Raw genomic sequence first — 22,762 nt, 5'->3', positions numbered from 1 at the left:
TCGCTACAATCTCAATTAAATACGTAAATCCTTGTTTCATTTTAATGCCTCATCGTAGACTAACTTAAGCTAAATCGAACACAAAATTTATCTTTTTCAAAATTTGTATACCCTACACCACTTACGGTACAACGGCACATTAAGCTTGTGCAACATCCAGAGAGTCTTTTATTACAACGATCGATTCGCTTCATTCATTTTCGAAACCGTCTAAGCTTGCCTGTCCGTCTCTCAGTTCGTCTGTCTATTTGTTTTGTATTCTTGTGCTCAATCTTTATGTATAGCAATATTTGCGGTGCAAAGGTACCTCATTCATTTTCGAAAGCGTCTAAGCTTGCCTGTCCGTCTGTCCGCTTTTTCGTTTTCTCTTCTTGTGCTCAATACGCATGTAGCAATTTTTGAGATATTTTGATGAGATTTCGCACACCGACGAATACTACTGAAAATGATACGGATCGCATCACGTTTTTGTCTACTTCTCATTCAATGCCTTTCTTTTTATACGAATAACTGTATTAAACAAAATGGTGGAGTGTACTTATTGGTAAGCCCTGGCCCACTAATTCAATTAAAATTCTCTCGAAAAAATATTTCGAATACTAAGCCAAATTCGTCTCTATAGTTGTAACGAAAAAAAGTGGAAGTCAGATAAATAATGTTTTTCATTTGTACAGTTATCGTAATAAAATGTTGCGAAATTCTATATGAACAATGTCCGATGCGTAGGATACGATTTGTGAGGTGTAAATATCACAAATGCGCATATAAACATACATTGTATTTATATTAAAGCTTGTGATGGATAATTAAATAATTCGACATAAGTCGAATGTATTTCTCATCTCGCGTTTAAATTTCTTTCATTCAATCGGAGCATTAAAGAATATAATGATCATTTTTCTATATATTAAAATCAATTTTTATTTATTAAAATATGTAGCAACGGTACAATTAACTCCTATGACGCATCTACCTAATTATACAATACCGTATTGGTATTCGCCGTTTCATATGTGGAGTCATTTTACTCAACTGCCATCGCAACCTCAAACTATTACACCCGAAGCGTCAACGTTAAGTCGTACCTCACCAGTGAGTCCACTTAAGGAGAGCAGATCAGGCAGTAGCTTGGGTGGTGATTTAACGGCAACCGGATCGACACCGACACCCACCGCAAAGAGCCCACCATCATCGGTAACTTTAGTTAGTTCAACTCCTGTCAGTAGTACTACAAAAACCTTGGCAACGGCAGCAGCAGCAGCGTCAGTTTTTGCCGCGGCCGCCGCCGCTACGTAACAATATCATCAGCCCCTTAATAACGTCAGCAACGGCAGTTACACATACGTAAGTACATATATGCAAGAATGATTACAAGATATATATATGAAAATATTTTTAAAATATCGGATCATAAATATCCATATATATTCTTTTGAGTTTGTGGCTGTCGGTATATAAATGTGTACCAATTAAACGCTTAAAAATATGCATACATATTTAAATCATTAAAATATATTAAAATTTATTAGGTGGAAATAAAAATAATAATATTCTCAGTCGTGTATATACCACATGCTAGCGCAATAGCCAGGCTATCAAAATTATGAGGCTCTTCATTACTTTACCACATAGTGATGCTTAACGAAATTTCGCACATAGTTCTCTTGATATAAATTCAAATTTATTTCATATTTATTTTGCGAGAATATATATTGTGTACTTAGGCATAAAATTTTTGTATTACTTGGCAAGTAAAGCATGTAACATAAAAAGTGCACAAAACTTTTCTTTTTTTTTGTTTTAATAAAAACTCATAAAAATCTTTAAAGATTAACGAGAACAAAGCAAAATGTAAAATAAACGCTTTGCGTGAAATATATTGAAGAACACTAATTGCAAACATACAAATCAATTGCTCGCGAAGTGTATTTATGCGATTGTATGGCGTACTCTTAAAGTAGATGTTAAACTAATATCGTCGGCTGGCTTGTAACGGCCAGCAATACAGGCTTGTTCTTAACACAGCATAGAAGCTTTAATCTATAATAAATCGGGGGAACGATTCCTCTCGGCCAGGTGTCAGCATCAGAAAGTTAAACCTGGATATTTAGATACCGGAGAATGCGCTCCGATAATCGCTTGTTGAGGTAAGCATTAATGGCCAAGTTACCGCATTAAGCTGTCTTTGCTGGTTAATGCAATTCCTGGAATTAAAAAAACAAAACAAAATATTGAAGAATTTCATAAATACTTTAGAAAGAGGAATAATAGGTATCATCATAAAAGCAGAATTCTACTAAGCAGTCTCTGGACTCAGATAATCACTTAAGCAGAATTTTACTGAGTAAGATGTTAACTGATGACTTCTAATCGGAAAATTAACCTTTAGCCAGTTAACTATCTATAACGAGTACACATGTCATGATCCTTCGTTCTGTCTTTCTAGAATTCCCTCAGAAGTTATGAATGTGTGTATTTTGTGAAATTATTTCATCATAACCTAACTTCACATTACACGTACTTACCGTTTGACGACTATACTTGTCATCGTTAAAGTGGTGGTATCCTTACTAACGCCTAGGTACGTCTGTGCAGCAGGGGCAGTCGCTTATTGAAATATCCCTTAATAGGAATAGGTCTCTGCTATAATAGATTAAGATAGACAAACGCTAGCTTACGACGTTACGAAGGTCTCGCTTCGGCAAATGTTAATAAAATTTCGATATGTTTCCATGAAAAATGTGTGGGCTATGCCAGATGAAGATAGATAGATTGAGAGCGCTTCAATTGTGATATCCTTCAGGTGTGGAAGTAAAATTTCCCAATTCCTCCATATACAACCGTTATTTTTAATATCAACTTCCGAGATCTCTTCCAGACCCTATTTAATACGATTCTGTTATAAGTCTACCTATATTTCTTAATCATTTGAATATTGATACCACAAAGTATCTAAAAGTGTTCGGCAGTTTGTTACCATGACAGGAGAGATATGAGAGTTTCGGCAGTGATGCTTTTAAGCCGGATCCAAAATCAAAGCAAGCGTTAAGTGCTTTATTACTTAATCATCGATACGCGGGGATAGCATCAGTAGTTGAGTGGGGTTCTATAAAGCGATAAAGAACTTAGCAACTCTTTCTCGCCTCTCAAGAAAGCTGAAGCTGTCAGAACGACTTTGTTTCCTATGCTTTCTTGCAGCTTGTATGTGGGCCAGCGTTTTTTTTTTTTTTTTTTGTGAATCTGTTGAGATATTTAAAAAATTAGAAAAAATGTTGAGAAAGTTATCGTTAAAGCTTTTCAGTTTCCTTCATAAATGAGCTGAAAGATCGGCGCTGAAGATCAATGAAGAACTTCATTACTTGCTTACCAACCAAATATAGAAAGCAGCATCAAAGTTTGGCCCATACAACCGAAGTTTTACTCCGTTAGGGAAGATTTTCTTGAATCTCGATTTATTTAGATTTTTTCCTGCGACTTGAGAAGAGTTTCTCGAAGAGCGCTTCTACCTAAAGAACGCTTAGTCGCTTGCACATCATCGAACTTGTCCGATGTCTTATACTAACTGTTGATTGACTATTTTTTGGAACGCTTCACAGTCCTTTGTCCGAATGGGTCCATGCAAGGGTAAAACGTATCAATTATCTCCTTAAAGAAACGGATACTTGCAAACCCTTGATTATAACTTTCTTTGTTTACAGATTTGTTTCATTTGATTTTGAGTTGTTGTTGTTTTTATTTTTGTGCCTTAATAATTTTATGAGAGAGAGAGAGAGAGAGAGAGAGAGAAGTATTCCCCTATACATTTATTGATTCATTAAATTGTTAATTGTGTTTCGTTTGTAATTAAAAAAAAAAATTTGCATTCGCCCTCCGCTGGGGATATAACAGAATTTATGATATAATTTGCTAAAATTAATCTTAGATCCTTTTCTTTTTAATGTAGTTTTAGTATTTATACAAGATTTCGACCTCCCGAGCGCATGCATATATGTGTACATATATATATACATATATACATATTTTTGCAATTTCCCTTTCGGTCCGACTAAACAACAAAGTTTTATTGTTATATCTGTAATGCGTTGCGAAGATGTTAAAGTATTCGCCATTTGCCATTAATATTATTATGGCTGGAAACAGATTAAATTCATTTTCGGTCATAAAAAATGAATACCATGCACCTGGGGGATTAACTAAAAACTATCTCTAAGCGTATTATACATGTATGCATGAACAGGATTATTAAAAAATAAGAGAAAAAAATTTTTAAGATAAATGCATTCATTGTGTGAGGAAGTTCGTTAGGCTAATAAAGGGTAACTTCAACTTAACTTTTTTCCAACTTTTATATATTTCTTCTTCTTTATTTAACTTCGTGGTTAAAAAAAAAAAAAAAAAAAAAAAATTACCAACAATCGGCATTTTTCCTTTTCGATTTCGTGAGCAATAATTGCGTACGTTTAGAAAGAGTTAAAACATAGTCTCGGTCGTGTTTGTGTTGTTATATCAAATTTTTTCTAACAATTAATTGCCACTAAAAATATTTATACCCTGGGTAATTTATGGTACAAGAGTATACTAAGTTTATGCGGATATATGCAACACGTAAAAGGACTTGAGATGGATCACCGTTCCTTATAGCGACTTATACTAAGCTTGTCTATCCGTCTGTCCATGTTTTCTTATGTTCAGCTTTCAGGTTCGCAAATTTTTAGATATTTTGATAAAATTTAATACACTGATCTGTTTTGGTCTAAAGGCCAATGCTATCGAAGATAAACGCTCCATTTTGATAAGTCATTGTATGAAAGAATATTTTAATAATTAGTATTCGCGAATAAAGAGTACTTCGGCATTGTAAAATAGTAGGAAAGATTTGCACTTTTTTCAATCTCAGAATTTGGATCAAGTAGGTCTATCTTTTCGACTCACCATATAGCGAACACTACTATCGCGACAAAATCTGACTTATAACTTTTTGTGACGGAAACACGTGGAAGTTAGTAAAATCTTTGCAAAATCCATTGAGTTTGAATCATTTTTAGTTGACGTTTTTAAGCATTTAAACAATGGGACGGCTTTCGTGAAAATTATGGCTTTAGCAATATTTTGCTAGACTTTGTCATGCTAAAAGAACAACTTCATCACATATTTTGGATTTTGGTGGCGATTTGGTCTTTAATTGTCGGCACTATTTCATCAGTTGCTCTAGGTAGGGCTGCCTAAGATTTCGATGGACTGGAGCAGCCAATTAGACACGAATCGCTTCCAGCAAATCCTATGTTCACTGGCACCATCTCGGTGCAGAAGAGGGTATACTTGGGCATAGTTACAGTGAGTGTTCAGTTCGTAAAGACATAACACTTTCGGATCGGGCACCCATTAGGGTTGGGTCATTCCATATCTCTTTCTCTTTCTTTGTTTTTTGTCCCTCCATCGCCATCTTACACATCTATATGCGAGTGCGGCATCTTGCGAGTGACATATACATACATGTGTATATGCGAATCGAATATACGTATATATATATGCATATATATACATATATATATACATAAACCCACGTACATGTATATGCACACATATATATATAAATATTTATATATGCATACTCGTATATTCGAATCACTCGCAAGATATTTCATTTACCTATCTATATATAGATATGTATATATATATAGGGTCTAGGTGTATACATATATATATATATATATATATATATATATATATATATATACATCTATATATATGTAGGCATATGTGTGATTCTTTACATACATATTTAAAAAAGCTTATAACTCGACCACTAAACGCAGGGCATAAGCGCCATATGCCATGCATATTGGTCTTTATTTAAGTTAAGTAACTCGTTTAGTCTGCATTGCAATTTTCTACTCTTCAGGTCTGTAGCGAACACATTTACTCATCTATTTATTGTTTTTAATGTGATCAATCACTTCAAAGCTGTCTGGAACACAGGCATCGTGATGATGATCAGTAAAAAGTAAGAAAAGAGAGAAGGAGAACCGCTTAGGCGTTATGCCTTTGTCGACTGCTCCTTTACTATACTTGCGAACGCAAATATGATCTAACCCCACAAGGTTTAGAGCCCGCGAATACCGACTTTGCGATCGCAACTTTTACCAATCGTCTATACGACAATGTATGTAATAAACAATAGCACTTTTCAAACGACTTAAAGCTGACGTTACCCGGAAATGAGATTTTTTACAACATAATTCGATGTTTAAAGTTCAAAAGATCAACTCATCTACACTTCGATCGGATAATATATTATACTTTATTTATGACGTTTAGTTGCACACATCAAATTTAAAGATTGGACTTTGATTTTTACAGAAGTGTAGTAAAACCTTCCCTTGAAAACGGCTTAAAACTTAATTGCTTAAACAATATAACCAATACGTACATATAAATATATATATATATATATATATATATATGTATATATGTATACATGAATTATATGAATTTTTATTAATTTGTTACTAAATAAATTTACATTTTTATTGATCATCAAAAGTCATACAAAATATTAATAAATACAAAAGAAAAAACAAATTTGAAAATAAAGACGAACTTTGAAAACAGTACAAAGGGAACGTGCAATAAGAAAAATTGTTGCGACTAAAGTGGAAATATATCAAAATTACAAATTTTTTTTTAATATATTAACTTATCTTAGACACGGAATAAACGTCAATTTCTCCTTTTAACGTAATATTATTTTTCAGCATAGGTCAGGAATTTCTAAAACAAATATATTCGCAAATAAAATGAAATATCTATTAAGTCACTCAGCTTTCGTCGAAGGATATAAAGACCGCAATAATTCACACATGTGTTTATATATTTCACGTATTATTATTTTTTTTTTTTTATATGCATTTATGTATGCATAACATTCTATTTAAAATTCCATATTTATTTAATGCAGTCATAAAAAGTTTTGTCGCACAGACGCCTTTTATTATAGCGAATGTCACTCAATTATAGAAAAAGAGACTATAATTTCTGCATCTACGCAGGCAGACGCTTGTTTATATGTATGTGTGTAAATTAAATTTAATTTTTCTAAGTTCTAAGTAAAGAAGAAAAAAAATATATATTCATAAAATATTATGTATTTTCCATTGAAATCTCTTTAATAGCAACAATTTTTAATTTCTATTTTTTATATTTAGAAATGTCGCTTGAGTCATTGAGAAAATGAAAAAAAAAAAAAATATATAATAATAAATATGAAGTTGTCTTTTCATTTTTTAGTTTTTATATATCAAGAGTGCGAGCCGGTACAACTGTATCCCGCTATCCGTCTATCTGTCCGCTTGCTTATGTATCAAGCTATTTTCGAACTGTTATTTCCAAACTCAAATAATTGACATAAAAACGCAAAACTATGAAGCTATACTCCAAGCAAATCGTCTTAGATCGAGTTCGAAAATGGCCGGGAAAAGCTAATAAACGCAACATGCTAAGTTAATCTTACCCCCTGTTACCAAGAAACATGTAGGGTTTCATTGCAATAGCAATCCACAGATTCTCAACTGACATGCAAAAGTAATTGAAAGACGGACAACTCTATCATGTCATAAATATTAATTTGATAATGATGTTGGTATAAGTATTCTATGGCGTAATCTGCTAACAAATGCGTCCGAAATAAGCAAAAGACTACATCGTTTTATTCCACGAATTTCATTCAAAATTGGATATGATCAACATAGACAATCACTTAGGCAACCAATATATGACGAAAATCTTTTTCAGAAGCCTTCCAAGTCTTTTAGGCAGAAAAATATTACTTATAAAGTGCAACAAATATTGATTCTAAATTTGATACGTCTTAGGGTAAGGAAAAATTTCGTGTTCCTTCCACAAATTTCTATTACATATTCGATGAAATTCTTTAACCTTTTTGCCGTTCCAATTTTTTTAATTGGGGTTTTACTTACCACTAGCCGCTTAATTAGTTTACAAAAGGCGATGCATCTAGTATTTTAAAGAAAAACCAAGTAACAGTAGTATAGTAGACCACGGCCCATATTAAGTGAAAAATGGTCGAAAAGTGATTCAATCCAAACCATTTTTCATAGCTTTTGTTCTTGGGCCGAAATACGTCAGTGTACCAAATTTCATCAATATATCTCAAAAATTGTGACCTATGGGTTAAATCTCGGACGAGTAGACGCACAGGCAAACTTGGATCGATGAAGCAAATGATTCTGAGTCGATGATTATTATAGCAAGTATCTCAAGTTCTTCTGAATCTACATTGTTAAGGTAGTTTCACACAAATTTGGACATGAATGTCGGCGTTGAATTGGATGTATCAGAACTTCCCAGCCAGACTCTCTCAATTTTTGACGAATCATTAAAGAGGTGCATGATCTGAGCTATCTTGGATTTAAAAGCACGCGTTGTCTAGGCGCTTTATTTCAAATCCTAATCTCAAAGTCAAAAGTTATACAGGCTTAAAGTTTAATAAAAAAATGATCTTGATTGGCTATCAGAAAACATCACAAAACCCGCTCTCGAAATATAAATTCTTTAGTCGTTGAATGTTGTTCATATAGCAGCATGTTAATAGGCTCGGTTCCCTATGACGGCTAAAACTGTAGCGAGGACCAGACAAAAATCCGACAAATATTGTCGTTTAATTCGCTTTTACTTCCTTGTTCTGAATCTTAGGTGTATAACATGAACATTGTTTTTTAAGCGTTCTTTGATTTTAGTTTCCGAAACTTAAACATTGTTACTTAATACATTTTTTGTTTTCAAATACGATGCTCTCCACTCTTGTTTATATTTTAAAACTATTAATTATTTTAATAAAATTAACAAATCGCGTTTCTATGAATATTCTATAAATATTAACACTAATGTAATGTAGTTCGCTATTTAACCTTTGTTTTTGATTCCAGTGAACAACAATGAGATATGTTGATCAGCAATTTTCCCGCTTGCATATATTTATCTAAGTTAGTTAGCAGACGTCTTCAATCACTGTAACTAATAGTGAATCGCTAATCAGCAGTGTTTCTGCTTATGTCCAACTAACTTAATTAGCGCGTGTCTTCAATTTCTATAACCCACAACACCATGCTATTTAGCATCCTTTCTGCTTACATTTATCTAGCTTGCTTAGAGGGCTTCTTCAATGCCTGTAACAAACAGTGATACCTTACTCACCATACTTGTTACCTTTGTTGTTTAATATAAACTTTTTAAATAAGTTCAAGTTGTTGTTTACGAAAACCTATTGTGCGACCCTACATTCAACCCGTTTAGTTTACATGCGTCTTCAATTTCTGTAATCCACAGCAACACGCTATTTAGCATCGTTTCTGCTTACATTTATTTAGCTTGCTTAGCGGGCGTCTTCAATTCCTGTAACAAACAGTGATACCTTACTCACCATACTTGTACATTCAATTACCTTTGTTGTTTAAGTAAGTTTTTCGTGAGACGCTACCAGTGTTTCCGTTTATGATGAGACCACCAGACCTTCTGCATACATTCAACTGTATTATTTCTCGGTTCCTGTAACTTATAGTGACACATCTTTAGGGACAGTTTGTGTTTATATTCAGTTGCCTTAGCGACCATACCCCTTACTACGTCTGTAGTGAGACTTTATCCATGATTGCTTTTACTTACATTCTGCCAGTTTAGCTTGAATCCAGCTAGTCTCGGTTGTTCGTTACTTAAACTCGTGGTCTTCAACTCTTAAAATTGATCTTTTGGTAAGTCATTCAATCGGTACTCTGAGATGGCTTTTCTCTTTATCATGCCTATACCTCCAATCTAAATTCAACCAATTTCTTTAAATACAAGCGATTTCCATGTCGAAGACTCGTCCTAAAACTATTATAATTTTATTATTGCCTTATGTAAATGCTACGAGCTTGACTCACAAGAAGGCTATTATAAAGTATTTTAAAACCTTCCATAAGCTACAGACGTTCTGCATAAATATACAATCGTTCTAAAGCAACATAATCTCTACTTGAAAAGTAAACTTGAAAAAGCACATTTTCTTTTTTTTTCCTTGTGATTGCAGAGTTTTTTCTGTTTTCTGGATGCAAAAAAAAAGAGTCATTTGTTTATTCGCTTTTTTCATTTAAATATTAATTGTTGTTTACATTTTAATTAACTACGTGATTTTTATAAATCCCTTAAAAAACAAAAAAAGAAGAAAACAAAAAAATAATTCGTTCGTTTCAAATAAAAGTCTTTTGTTACCAGTGACCATTCATATGCTGAATGCAAATTGTGTCAACCTTAGAAAAAATAGTTTACACTTATATCTAAAGTATGCGTATTTATACCCTACGATCAATTCTGGGACTTGTGGGGATATATTAAATGTGTGCGTACCGTATGCGTACCCATGTTTTGGCCCAAGGACGCTTTGAAAATGTTTCCGATCGAATCACTTTCTCAATCACTCACCATATAACGCCTTATTGTGAAAAGTGGTCATTTAATAAAAGATTGTAATTCTCGGGATTTGGAAATAAAAATCGCTAAGTAATAGTGTTTCGTCATTTTAAGTTGGTGTGAAAAATTTGGATTGGATGGGGCAATACTTTGAACTGTCCGCTATGTAATTCCCACAATCTGAAGCCTTCACATAGTAGAAGAATCCAATCTCCAATAGTTTTGATGGAAATTCATTTATAATAATAGATTGACATAAAAATTCGGCTTATCGAAATTGGACCAAGTAAATTTATTTTTTGGATTCGACACCATACAATGCAATGGTTCTGATGGAACATAACTCTGTAGAAGACAAACATGTCCAATTTTTCATATTTTATAATGAAAGTTGGCTCATAAGAGTAAAAGTTTGATATAGAACTTAAATGTCTCAAATTTGGGTCAAGTGAGTTTATTTTTTGAACATCGTCGTACACAAAGATTGTTATGAAATATTACATCTTTTATGACAAAATGATATAATTTTTAATAATATGCGAAATGGTATAGGATATCTAACGTCGGCCGTGCCCGGCTATAACGATCTTACTTATTGTGATTTCTGCTACATTGGGGATTTTTTCACACTCATGCTGAGTACTCGTGTATCGTAATTTTGTCGCAATCCTGCAAATTTAAGAAAACCTAATCATTTCTCCATAAAAAATAACTAAAATATTTTGAATCTGAAAATTTTTTTCGTCTCAAGTTTGTTATCCCCTATACCAATTGTTGGACAATGGTATGTTTAGTTTGTGGAACAGTATGCAGCGTGCAGAAGGATTTGATATAGATCAAAATTTTATTGTAACGACCGAGCTTGTCTGTCCGTGCTTTCGGCTTGTGTTTCTCTGTCCAACAGGTCAAAGGTTTTGAGATATTTTGAAGATAATTGGTACACAATCTACATATTTTGGCTCACAGACGAACCCTATTGAAAATGATTGAGATCGGACCACTTTTTTGACCACTCCCCATATAATGTCGTAATTTATGTGTGTGGTATGAATAAGTGTAGGACTGTATAAAGTATTTAACGGTGGGCTGTGACCTACTATAGTGATTTTAGTTGGTTTAAAATTTATTGTTTTTTCTTTGGTTTGCGTAAATATCGTCATAAATAGCTCTGCACTTTCATGTATATATATATATATATATATATGCACATACCCGCAGCTAATTGCTGAACTCAGCGGCAATAACTGCGTAAATTGTATGAAAAATAAATATATTTTTATAAATTTGAAAAAAAAAAAAACAGTTCCCGAATTTATGTTTATGCGTATGTATATATACACAGGCATAAGTTTCAAATAGTAATAATAATAATAACAACAAACAATTGCTGACATTTAATTTATGACATAATTAAAAATTAATAGACCAAAGAAAAAGAAAAATCATTAAAATCAAAATTTGTTACAGTCTTTCAAGGATTAGCAAATTCACATGCACATAGTGTTCATATTAAAAGAATAATAGAATACATAAAATTGAAATATAAAATAAAAAAACAGAATCGTTTTCAGCAAAGAAACGCAGAGACAACTAGCTAAATCAGTCAGGCAACTTTATACGCACTGTCAAAAAAATATCGGTAAAAAGAATATTCCTAAGTAATTTATAGGGATTCCTTCTTACGTTCATGTGGAGTGAAAAGTTTTTACAGCAACTTTTTCAGACCTAAAGTATAAATCTTTTCATTTGATATAAAGATCGTCCAGCGCCCATTCTTGGTAATTGAGCGACAGCATTGATTAGATTCTCAACGAACAATTGCTTTATGCGAAGGAGAACGATAGTTAATTCTGCAATTTCGCTTTACACGCTATGTCGTGCTATGCCACTCTACCGCTCTAGCGGGAAATTTGGTTATTCGATTTGCCCAGCTTATATTAAATCTTATAGCAACACTTTTTGTGTCTAATGTCACGACTTCTATGAAATGTTCATTGACCTGGGGAAACGGCAAGATCATATAAAAATTGCAGTTTTATGCCATTTTTTAAAGAATTCTTCGTAAAGAGAAGGGAGCGTGATAGCTCAGTGTTTTCAGAAAAGGATCGCTGCACGCAAAAAAAACGCATTTTTGCTGACTCTCTAATCGTGGAACTTATTTTGATCATACTGGCTTGATTAAAGGGCAAAATTATCGGGTTTAGAGTTCATAAAGTCTGAGAATTGAATATATTCTCAATGTGCCGGTGTTTACAACGCGTTTTATCTTGGAAGCATGCCCGAACCATTCCTGTTTTGTCAAAAATGCGGCTGGTCGGGTAATAACAGTCAACAGTGCTCGCTGTCGTTCACTCAAACAATGCAGACTAATCTCTGTCTAAAACACCTTATGCTATGAAAAATATCGTCTGTTGGACATACACTAATGTTCTTTGCTTACATATAGCACTAAATGTGTGGCAAATGCCTTGTCTTGTTAATATAATTCTACGGATACTTTTATCTGTAGTAAATATCGGTAACTTTCCCTTACCATCTTTTTAATAGTTGCTGAGAGTAGCTCCTTACTTTACTGAGTTACACATCAGCTTGAAAACATTATGTGCTCACTAAGCCCTACTACAGTTCTGCGAGTACTTTTATCCATAGTAAGTATCGACGATAGCCGCTTAGATTAGTTCTTTGCGTTGGTCAATTGCACATAAACTTGAAAAAGTTAAGTTTCGACTAAAGCCTTACTCTATCATATGGTTGTGTGAATAGTTTAATTCACCTTAAATATCAGAAACTTGCCCATGTCTTTTTATAACAGTAGATTAGACATCTCAGCCATATCGGAAACTTTCCCTTACTTTCTTCATAATAATGGCTTAGATATCTGTTACGCATACACTTGAGAAAATTATGTTTCCACCAAGGTCTTATTCTATTATTATGGCTGTGTGGATGCTTCTATCTATAGTTGGTATCAGAAATTCTCTTTCTTACATTTTTTACAATAACGGCTTAGACATCACCTACACATAGCACTAAGGCCTTACTCTGTTATTATGGTTGTATATATACTTCTATCCATAGTTTTTATCAGAAACTTTCCCTTCCTTTCTTTATAACAGTCGCTTAGATTAGTTTTTTTAGTGAGTCGCCCATAAAATTGAAAACGTTAAGGGCCCACTAAGGCCTTATCCTGTGACCATAATTCTTTGAATACTTGCAACCGTAGTAAGTACAGAGACGCAAATTCAGATGCAACTGACTAACATAGGAGGCTAATCCAACCAACTACAATAAAAAAAGTGAAGCGTAGTGTGCGTCAACAATTTTTATGATAACAATTTAAAATTTTGCTAACTTTCGAAATGGATTCTCTGTACTTTTTTGACACAATGTTTACTCCTTTTGAAATGAAACATGAAACGTGTAAAACTGCATTCCTTAGGACAATGAGTTTATTATTTAATTCTACCTCCATGCGTGCGTAAGAAAGTCCCTTTGGAAAAAACTTTTTCTATGCAAAGATGTATTCGCAACATGCATGCGCGCCGTATGTAGTCATATAAAGTAAAATCATGTTTCCACTTTAATAAATTTAATTGCTTTGTTATTTGAAATGTGTATCACACAATCTTTTACAGTTTATCATAAAATAATGAAATGAAAGAAGAAAAAAAGAAGTATATATATCCCGCATATCTGCTGCAAGGAACATAAGCTTTACGCTAAGCACACACATAATTTGTTTTCTCGTCTTTTCATTTCATTTATTCTATTTAAATTTTATTAACATAATATTGTCGGTAAATTTATAACATCAGCATCGAGAACAAGCAAATAAGAGGCAAGCAACAAAACTGAACCTCAACATGTTTACCTAAAAAAAAGAAAAAAAAAAAAAAAAAAAAAAAGAACGCTTCCACTATATGCGAACAATTATGTTAACCAAAGTGGAAACTCTTCATTAAATGTCAGTCAAATATACTCTCGAATTCATTTCATTTAGAGTAGTTAGTTATACAATCCGTCAATCGGTTAGTTTGTCTGTCTGTCTATCTTTGTGTCTGTCTGTCAGTAAGTCAGTTAGTTGATAATCACCATCATCAGGATCATCATTATGCTTATTGCGGTTATCTATAAAAAAACATAAAAAAAAAAAAAGAAAAGAAACCGAGCAAAGAACGTGGAGACGAAAAATCATCATCATATTGCGCGTTTGCAGCATAAGTATGCGCAATTTAAAGTCAAGTTTACAGAATTTTACGACTCCCCGAACCCATAACATTGCGAACGAATATTATTAACACCACACGGGCAACATTTCGCTGCCATATCAAAGTGTGTTTATAAGTATAAAATAACTTTAAGTAAAAAAAACCGTTCCTGATGAGAACAAAAGCTCACCTCAAAACTCATGTATATAAACACACACACACACACACATAAGAACATTAGCTCAGAGTTCATCTTGATACTACGTTTTATTTCCTTTAGGGTTCATAAAAAGAGTTTTTTGTATTTTTTTTTTTTTTTTGTTTTTCCCCCTTAAAAGTTTTAAGCTCTTTAAAAGTGTTGTTGAGCAATAGAAATAAGATGAAAACAAAAAGCAAAAAAAAAAAAAATATATATATATATATATACATATGTATGTATTTTTTTAAATGAATAACAAAAAAAAAGAAAAATGAGCAACAATGATGCAATAAAAGTCAATATACAAACTAATAATCATAAATGTCTTGTCGTTGGTGCCTCGTAGTGCTTTAGTTTTTATTATTGTTGTTTTTTCTTATTTTTTTGTGAAAAGGATCACTCAAAACCACTATCTTAAGAAGCCATTAAAGTTAAATATCATCTATGCGTGCATTTGTTTTCGTACGTTTGTGTATGTGCAGCGTTTATAATCTTTGCAAAAAAAAAAAAAAAAAATATTTCGAAATTTTAAATCCTTAGCAAAATTAAAAGTTTTTTAATTTTTTTTCTTTTTTTTTTTTTTTTGTCCACCATCGATGATACGTTATACGCTGATTTGATCATTTCGCTTATAGCGCCAAATAAATACTCTATAAAGGCATCCCTTAGTTCCTGATAGATGGATTTAACCAAGCGATACTGTTCATTTTGTGTGAAAAAAAAACAACAACTAAGAATGCTATAGCCAGGCAAGGCTGACCATTCGGCCGGCCACTTCGCTTAATACAGTCACTCAGTCATTCAATCATTTTCTTGATAATACCCCAAAAATCGGACATAATTTTTATGTAAATGCATAACTTTCATGAAAGCCCCTTATTAGAGCATTCTCAAGACGTTAGCCAACGTGATTCAGATTTAATAAACTTCATTTATTTGCCAAGGATTTTATTAATTTCCACATGCTTCCCTCACAGCAACCGACAATTTGATATGTGATATGTGATTCAAATTCCCTACGGTTAATATACTGAGGGCCAATTTTCATCATAAAGTATTAAAAACGTTTTTAGTACATAAAGATTTATTTTTCATTAGAATCCTTATGAGGGTTCAGATCCAAATAGCATACCTACATAGTCCAAAATCGGTTATGTTAATTTTTATGTTAAACTGCAATTGAGAACCAATTTTCCGAAAGAATTATTAAAAGTTAGGTCTTTTTCCGTAGGAACGGGGATATGGTAAAGAGTTCAAAAAGTTGCCTCATCCAATCCAAAGTTTTCACAACAATTTCGAATGCCAAGATACTGCTTCACTGAAAGTTAAACAAATTTTTTGTATAAAGCCTTTTGAAAATAAGGCTTTATATGGGCAGTGATCTAGAAAATGATCAATCAATGCACAAAATTTTATCAAAATATCTCGGAAATTGCGATCTTTAGTTTTCACAAAAAAAAAAACACGTTGACAGACGGACAGACAGGTAAATAAACTTATATAAATTTAGAAATTGATTTTATCTTAAGTCCTTCTACGCGTTGCATACGTTCGCATTTAATATACCCTTTACCACAACTAGCGTTCGATAGTATCTCGCACCCAAAACCCATTGCGACCCATTCTTAAAGGTACTCGCTATTCTCTCGATGATAATAATTAAATCATTGAAATATTCTTCAAAATATCCAAAGCTCTAAAAACGCCCTCATCTCTCATATTTAACTTAACAAAACGTGAATGTGAAAGTATTGAAATAATGCATATCCCGCTTTATATCTATATACAGATACCGTTTGGTATATTGGATTGCAAAGCGTAGCTTTAACTACTTTTTTTCTCCCGGACGTGGTGGCAACGCACTGCTAGTACCCCTGCACTCAATTGGGATAAAAATTTATCTCGAAACTGCTTTCGCATTAATTCGAGATGGATTGTGAGACACATGAGATTAAGGGTTCAGATGTCGCCTTCGTGTGACTTTATACTGCAGAAAAACTGGCGCATTTCTACCGCCTCTTCTTGTCCGTCAGTGTAACCACTAAAATACTCTATACAGTCTCTATTGCTGTTTTCAGCTGTTTTCATTTCATTCTTCGCCATGTGAATAGTTGCTCCTCAAGCAGCTCGATGTAACATGCCTGGTAGAACTACTGCAACTTACGTTGAAAATGTGCGGTGGATTGATATTATTCTCGATGTGCGCAGTCTTGCGTCAAGCTTTTATAGGGCATATTTACTTTGCAATACTTTTTCCCTACATCATTTGCGCATAGACTGTGCTTCATGTAAAGTTTCGCCTCGCTTGTTTTGCTCTTAATATGTTTCACAAAAGTTAGTTTCGCATCTAATTACACTCCAAACTATCTCTAAGTGAATTTGATATCGATGCTGTGCCTATTTTTGACCCATGGAATACCCTTGTAGCCGTCGCTATTGTTGCTTCACTTTTCCCCATGGCAAGCTATAGTTTACACATTTGCAGCTACCTACTTATTTCCTAGGAAGCTACCTAGAATGAATCCTTTTCACGCCTTCTACTACAGATATATTATATAAATACTGTTTCGGACTATATAAAAACTTTTCTATATATATATATATTTTTATATTCCAAAATTTATATATATAAATTTATATTATTGGTATTATTCATGTATATTCTAAAATTTACGCAAAATTTAAATTAAATACGCAACGGAGTTATCTTTATTGAATCATAATGTACATAGAACAGGTTTATATGTAGATTAGCACATCGGACAAATGGACAAGAATCGCATAATCTAGGGTGACAATTCTGATTACTGAAACGAGAGAAAATATGTCATGTGGTAAATAAATTACATATGGCATCGTCTTGTCGAAAGCACATGTTGTTCACATCAAAATCATGCAATTTAGGAAGAAAGAAGTGAGTTATCATAGCAACAATATCAAGAATAGTCATTGCTTGACCAGCCAGAGTTATGATCGATCCAATGATGCCTCCAGTCCAAAATTTCGTTCAGCAATGAAAATGTGTTGCTCTCTCGTATAATGCTCCACTTTAACAGACACTAAACTGCTGTCAGCTGTCAAACTATCTTCTCATTTTTGCTTGGGTTGGCAACACTTTACTCCATAAATGGCAGCAAATTGAAACCTTGAAGCCTAGGCAAATTAAGATGATCTTTAAATAAGTGCTGCGAAATTTTATAAATGTATGACTTAGATAAAGCGCTTATCTAAAGATCATCTTGATTTGCCCAGCCTTATAAATATACTTTCATACTACACTTGATTGCCTCGCATCCACACATCATATCAAGTCATGTATACCCGTTAAGAAAACACTGACAGTAAATAACAGTGATAGCTGAATAAAGTAAAAGCCATATTTTTTCCAGTTGATGATGAGTATAAAGATATTCTTCTCAAGCCAAGCAATAATAACTTCTCGTCTTTAAGTAAAGTTTCGATAAAAAAAGAACCGGCGCTAAAAGTTAATCAACATAACTTTTAATTTATTATCCTCTGAACACTCATACAGCCACATAATTGACTTTTTTTGTGAAGTTTTCTAAAAAACCATAAACGAGAAGTGTATGAAAATGAAAAAAAAAGGGAAAAAATCTAATTCCTTCTATTAAACATCGTTCTTGATTTATTTCCAATCATCTTATGTGCAAATCAACTCATAATGCAAAATTTAAAACAATTATTTATTAACGATATCTATATGTTTTAATTTTTTTATTTTTTTTTTGCTTCTTTCTCGTTTATAGTAACTTCTTCGAAGCAGATGAAAAGCAGAAAAAAAAAAACAAAAAAAAATATGATCTCCTTTAAAGAGCAAAGGGCCAACACAACCGCTTGAAAAGTGAATTCAGCGCATCATCCAAACACGATTACAATACAATACAATGGAAATTAAGCCAAAAACAAAAAGATGAATACATAAATAAATAAAAAAGTAAGAAAAAATAAAAAAAAATCATTCAAATAAAACTATGGAAAATCGTAACCTAGTAATAAATTGCATACCCATGCGTTCATATAAAGTATGCATGCAGTGTATGTATGTACGTACATTTTTGTACATTACTTATAATAAATACATTCAGTTGATCGTAATCACGATGACCACTTGAGAAATAGAATAAACAAAAAGAAAAGTAAAAACAAAAAAAAAGTCATTAGTTTGTAAAAGGAAACCTTTAAGTTTTTTTCTCTTCTTTTTTATTGTTTTTAAATTAAAATTAAAAATACTATGTAAATAAACAAGCATAGAAAATGATCTCAAAGTGTGCGTGCATATTATATATACATAAATGTATATATATATATAGATATATATACATATAAATATATATATATATATATATATATATACAGATATATAATTACGTCCTTGCTTGCGTACATCTATAGATGCATATGTCAATAGAGATAAGTTATTATTTAAAGCAAAATTTGTTCAAAATGCTTAAACGGAAAAAATTTTTTTCAATTCGATTTGACCCTAATACCAGTGATCTACAAAAAAAAAAAAAGAAAAAACAAAAAAAAAAAGAAAGAATTGTTTATAATATAAATGAATATTATTTTCAAAACAAAAATATTCCCTCGTTTATGGTCATTCTTTGACAAAAGCAATTAAAGCGTTGAGTAAGACAGAAATTCTATACCTTCTCTTCCTTACTTCGAGTTAATGTAAATAAGTTGCTTTTATTTCTTTTCCTTCTTTTTATCTTTCCTCTTTCCAAGTAATAAAATTGAATGATATTTTGAATGTTAAAAATTTAATCTAAAAAAAAATCCAAAAACTCACTTCGTTAATAAATATTATTTCGCAACTTGGACTAATACTTAAAGCTAATGATTATGAGAAATAGATTTTTGATCGGGATGAGAGTAACAGGGCGTATAAGTAATAAAAATAAAGGAAAAAAAAATTTTTTGCGCCACTTTCTTGCGAATGCTTTGTTGCGGTAACATTATTTAATCTTGGTGCGTTTACAAACAAAGTTATATAAGCCACATGTCTACTGTTCCCTTGGCTCAATGTTGTTTATTATACCCTACGGTAATTGTGGTACAAGAGTGTATCACGTTTGATCGGATGTATGTAAAATCCAGACAGACCAATCGATCTAGAAAATGATTCTAAGGCTGTCTGTTCGCCTGTCCATGTGATGTCTGCCCATGTACTTTGTATTCAGCCTACAAGTCGCAATCTTTGAAATGGTTTCTTATGATTTCTTGAGCATTTTTAAGACATTTTCATGATATTTGGTATGCTGAACCAAGGAGGAAGGCTATTGAAAATGATTTGTATTGGTCCGCTCTTTCGACCTAAAAATTACAATTTTTCAAAATTTTTCCAGCAAAAGAGGCTAAGTCGTAGTATTTCGATGTTCTAAATTCCTAGGGAAAATTTGGTTCAGCGTGAGCAATTTTTTGAAATCCCCTTCTCATAAAGCCGTTCCTACGAAATTGGAATCCTTATATGGTAAAAGTGTCTAATTCTCAATATTTCGAGGTAAAAATTGACAAAGAAATCAACCTTACCGAGTTCGGGCCAAGCAGGTCAATTTTTTTGGATACCACCGATTTCCGATTCTCAGAAAATGTGAACATTTGTTTGCAAAGAAGGTCTAAGCGTTAATGTTTGATGATGAAACTTTGATAATGAGAGTAATTATTAGGTGGACCAAAATTGAATCATATGGCACTATTTCTTCGATCCCCTCTTCATATAAGATTTCTCATGAATAATGTCCTCTTCAAAAAAAGATTTAATTTTTAATAATTTATAATGAAACTGGATCCCTATCAGAAAAATTAATAGAAAGAAATTTGGATCACATAGGTTCATTTTTTAGACCCTGACATATATAAGGTTTATCATGAAAAGCCAGCCCTTTCAGAGGAAGTATAATTAATTGTCTTGGAAACTGAAAAATAATAAAATTTTTACGAAGTAAATTAAGTTTGGTAAATTTGAGTCAAAACATATGATATTTTGGACATCATCCAATGTGCCGGCTTTTATGAGAAATATACCTTGGCATGAAAATAATACGTAAATTTTGATTACCAAAAGGAGCGAATAATCGTACTAGGAGAAGGAGTGTTGGGAAACTTAGTTGACAGCGTTGCCCGACTTTAAGGTTCTTCTTACTTATTTTTAGACAGATCTTCTCTTCTTTCAATTTGGAACTCTACCTGGAAGAAGTTCCGATACAATCTTCAAGTTATCCATTCTGCCGAATTTTAAAATGATGTCATATAAGTTTTTAAGTTTCTTTTAATCGTTATATCTATAGATATATCGTGAGTCTTTCCCTTTACTTTAGCTTGCACCCTATACGTGAACGTTCAAAACGGTTAGGTTAAAAGTCTTTCACTTGTACTTGAAAATTTTTCGTATTTCCTCTGCTCCGATTTCAATGTGAAAAATTTTCTGTGATTTTTCTACTTTGAACTGAAAAACTATTCGTGAGTCTTTTACTTTTAATTTAAGAAACTTGTTAAAAAGTTTTCGGTGGTGAGTGTTAAAAAATTATTCGTGAATTTTTTCCTTCAACTTGAAAAACTAATCGTGCACTTGTCGCCAGCCTTTTAATTCAACCTTAAAAAATGTTCATCGCTTTTTCAATTTAACCTGAGAGTTTTTTACTTTAACCTGAGTAGCTGCTCGTGGGTCTTTTACTTTACCCTGAAAAACTGTTTGCGAATCTTTCACTTTAACATATAAAGCGGTTTGTCAATCTTTCACTTTATACTGAAAAAGTTTTCGTGAATGCTTTATTTTAATACGGAAAACCATTCGCCTGTCTTTTACTTTAACCTGGAAAATTGTTCGTCACTGTTTTACTTTACCCCGAAAAAGTATTCGTGAATCTTTTACTTTACCCTGAAAAACGGTTTGTCAATCTTTTACTTTAAACTGAAAAAGTGTTCGTGAGTATTTTACTTTAACATGGAAAACCGTTCGCTTGGTTTGGCATGGAAAACCGTTGCTCGGCGAACATTTTACTTTAATATGTGAAATCACTAAATAAGTACTTCGAAGTCCTCTACTTCGACCTGAAACACTGTTCCTAAGTTTTTTACCTTAACTGGAAAAACTGCTCATGATCCTTTCGGGTTAAATTGGAAAATTATTCCTTGATCATCTATTTTAACCGCGAAAACCGTTTGTTATCCTTTAACTTTACCTTCAAAAACTCTTCATGGCCAGTTCAAAAGAACAACTTAAAGAATTGTTTGTACGTCGTTTGCTTACACTTGAAAGCTAGTATGGGATGAAATTTCACTTCTCCATGAAAACTATTTTTGAGTCGTTTCATTTGAGTTAAAAATTGAATCGTGGGTTTTTTGCATACTTTTTTTTACAGTGCGTGAATAAGGGATAAGTGTGCAATAACCTAATTGCCAATGTTAGAGAGTCTGTAAGTGAATGTGTAGTAAAACCTAAGTAAATTTTCTTATATAAAATTCAAAATATAATTTTCGTAAATATATCGAAACATTTGATTTGTTTGATCACTAAGCAGCTTATCCCCGATCTATCAGATAGTTGAACTTAGGTCTCTTCGACCCTAAAAATAGTTACGAGACAATTGAAATCAATAGTCACTGATCGAGAAGCCGGCGGAGATACTCGATGATCAAACATGGGTTGAAGTGCTCTAAAATCTTACAACGAAAACTTTCATAAAAGTCACAAACCCTTGATGAATCAATGGAGAAGTTATAACCGTCTTCTCTTGTAACCCGCTTAACCTTTTGCGAAAGATAATCATTTCGGCAACGTTAAGCTTAAGGCCGGTATCTGTTATCGTCAAATTTCTACCGGATTCTGCTCGTCCCAGCGCTAGCACATACTGCACAGTTTTAGTTA

General features: G+C 32.7%; 1 protein-coding gene across 3 annotated transcripts in view; it reads left to right on the top strand.

Moving 5' to 3' along the window:
• The window catches only part of LOC119639855 (protein doublesex), a 159,612-nt gene extending 140,935 nt beyond the window's left edge, over positions 1 to 18,677 (top strand). For all 3 annotated transcript variants that reach the window (XM_038037528.1, XM_038037526.1, XM_038037527.1), the window contains 2 exons: positions 941 to 1,344; positions 18,639 to 18,677. In XM_038037528.1, coding sequence (XP_037893456.1) covers positions 941 to 1,296 — 356 coding nt within the window. In that variant the 3' untranslated portion in view covers positions 1,297 to 1,344; positions 18,639 to 18,677. The remainder of the gene's footprint in view (positions 1 to 940; positions 1,345 to 18,638) is intronic.
• The last annotated feature ends 4,085 nt before the right edge of the window (positions 18,678 to 22,762 follow it).

Source organism: Glossina fuscipes, unplaced genomic scaffold (assembly GCF_014805625.2).
Source record: "Glossina fuscipes isolate IAEA_lab_2018 unplaced genomic scaffold, Yale_Gfus_2 114, whole genome shotgun sequence".
NCBI classification, from domain to species: Eukaryota; Metazoa; Arthropoda; class Insecta; order Diptera; family Glossinidae; genus Glossina; species Glossina fuscipes.
The sequence above is the reverse complement of the archived record's forward strand: the minus strand, read 5'-3'. Positions and strand labels throughout refer to the sequence as shown.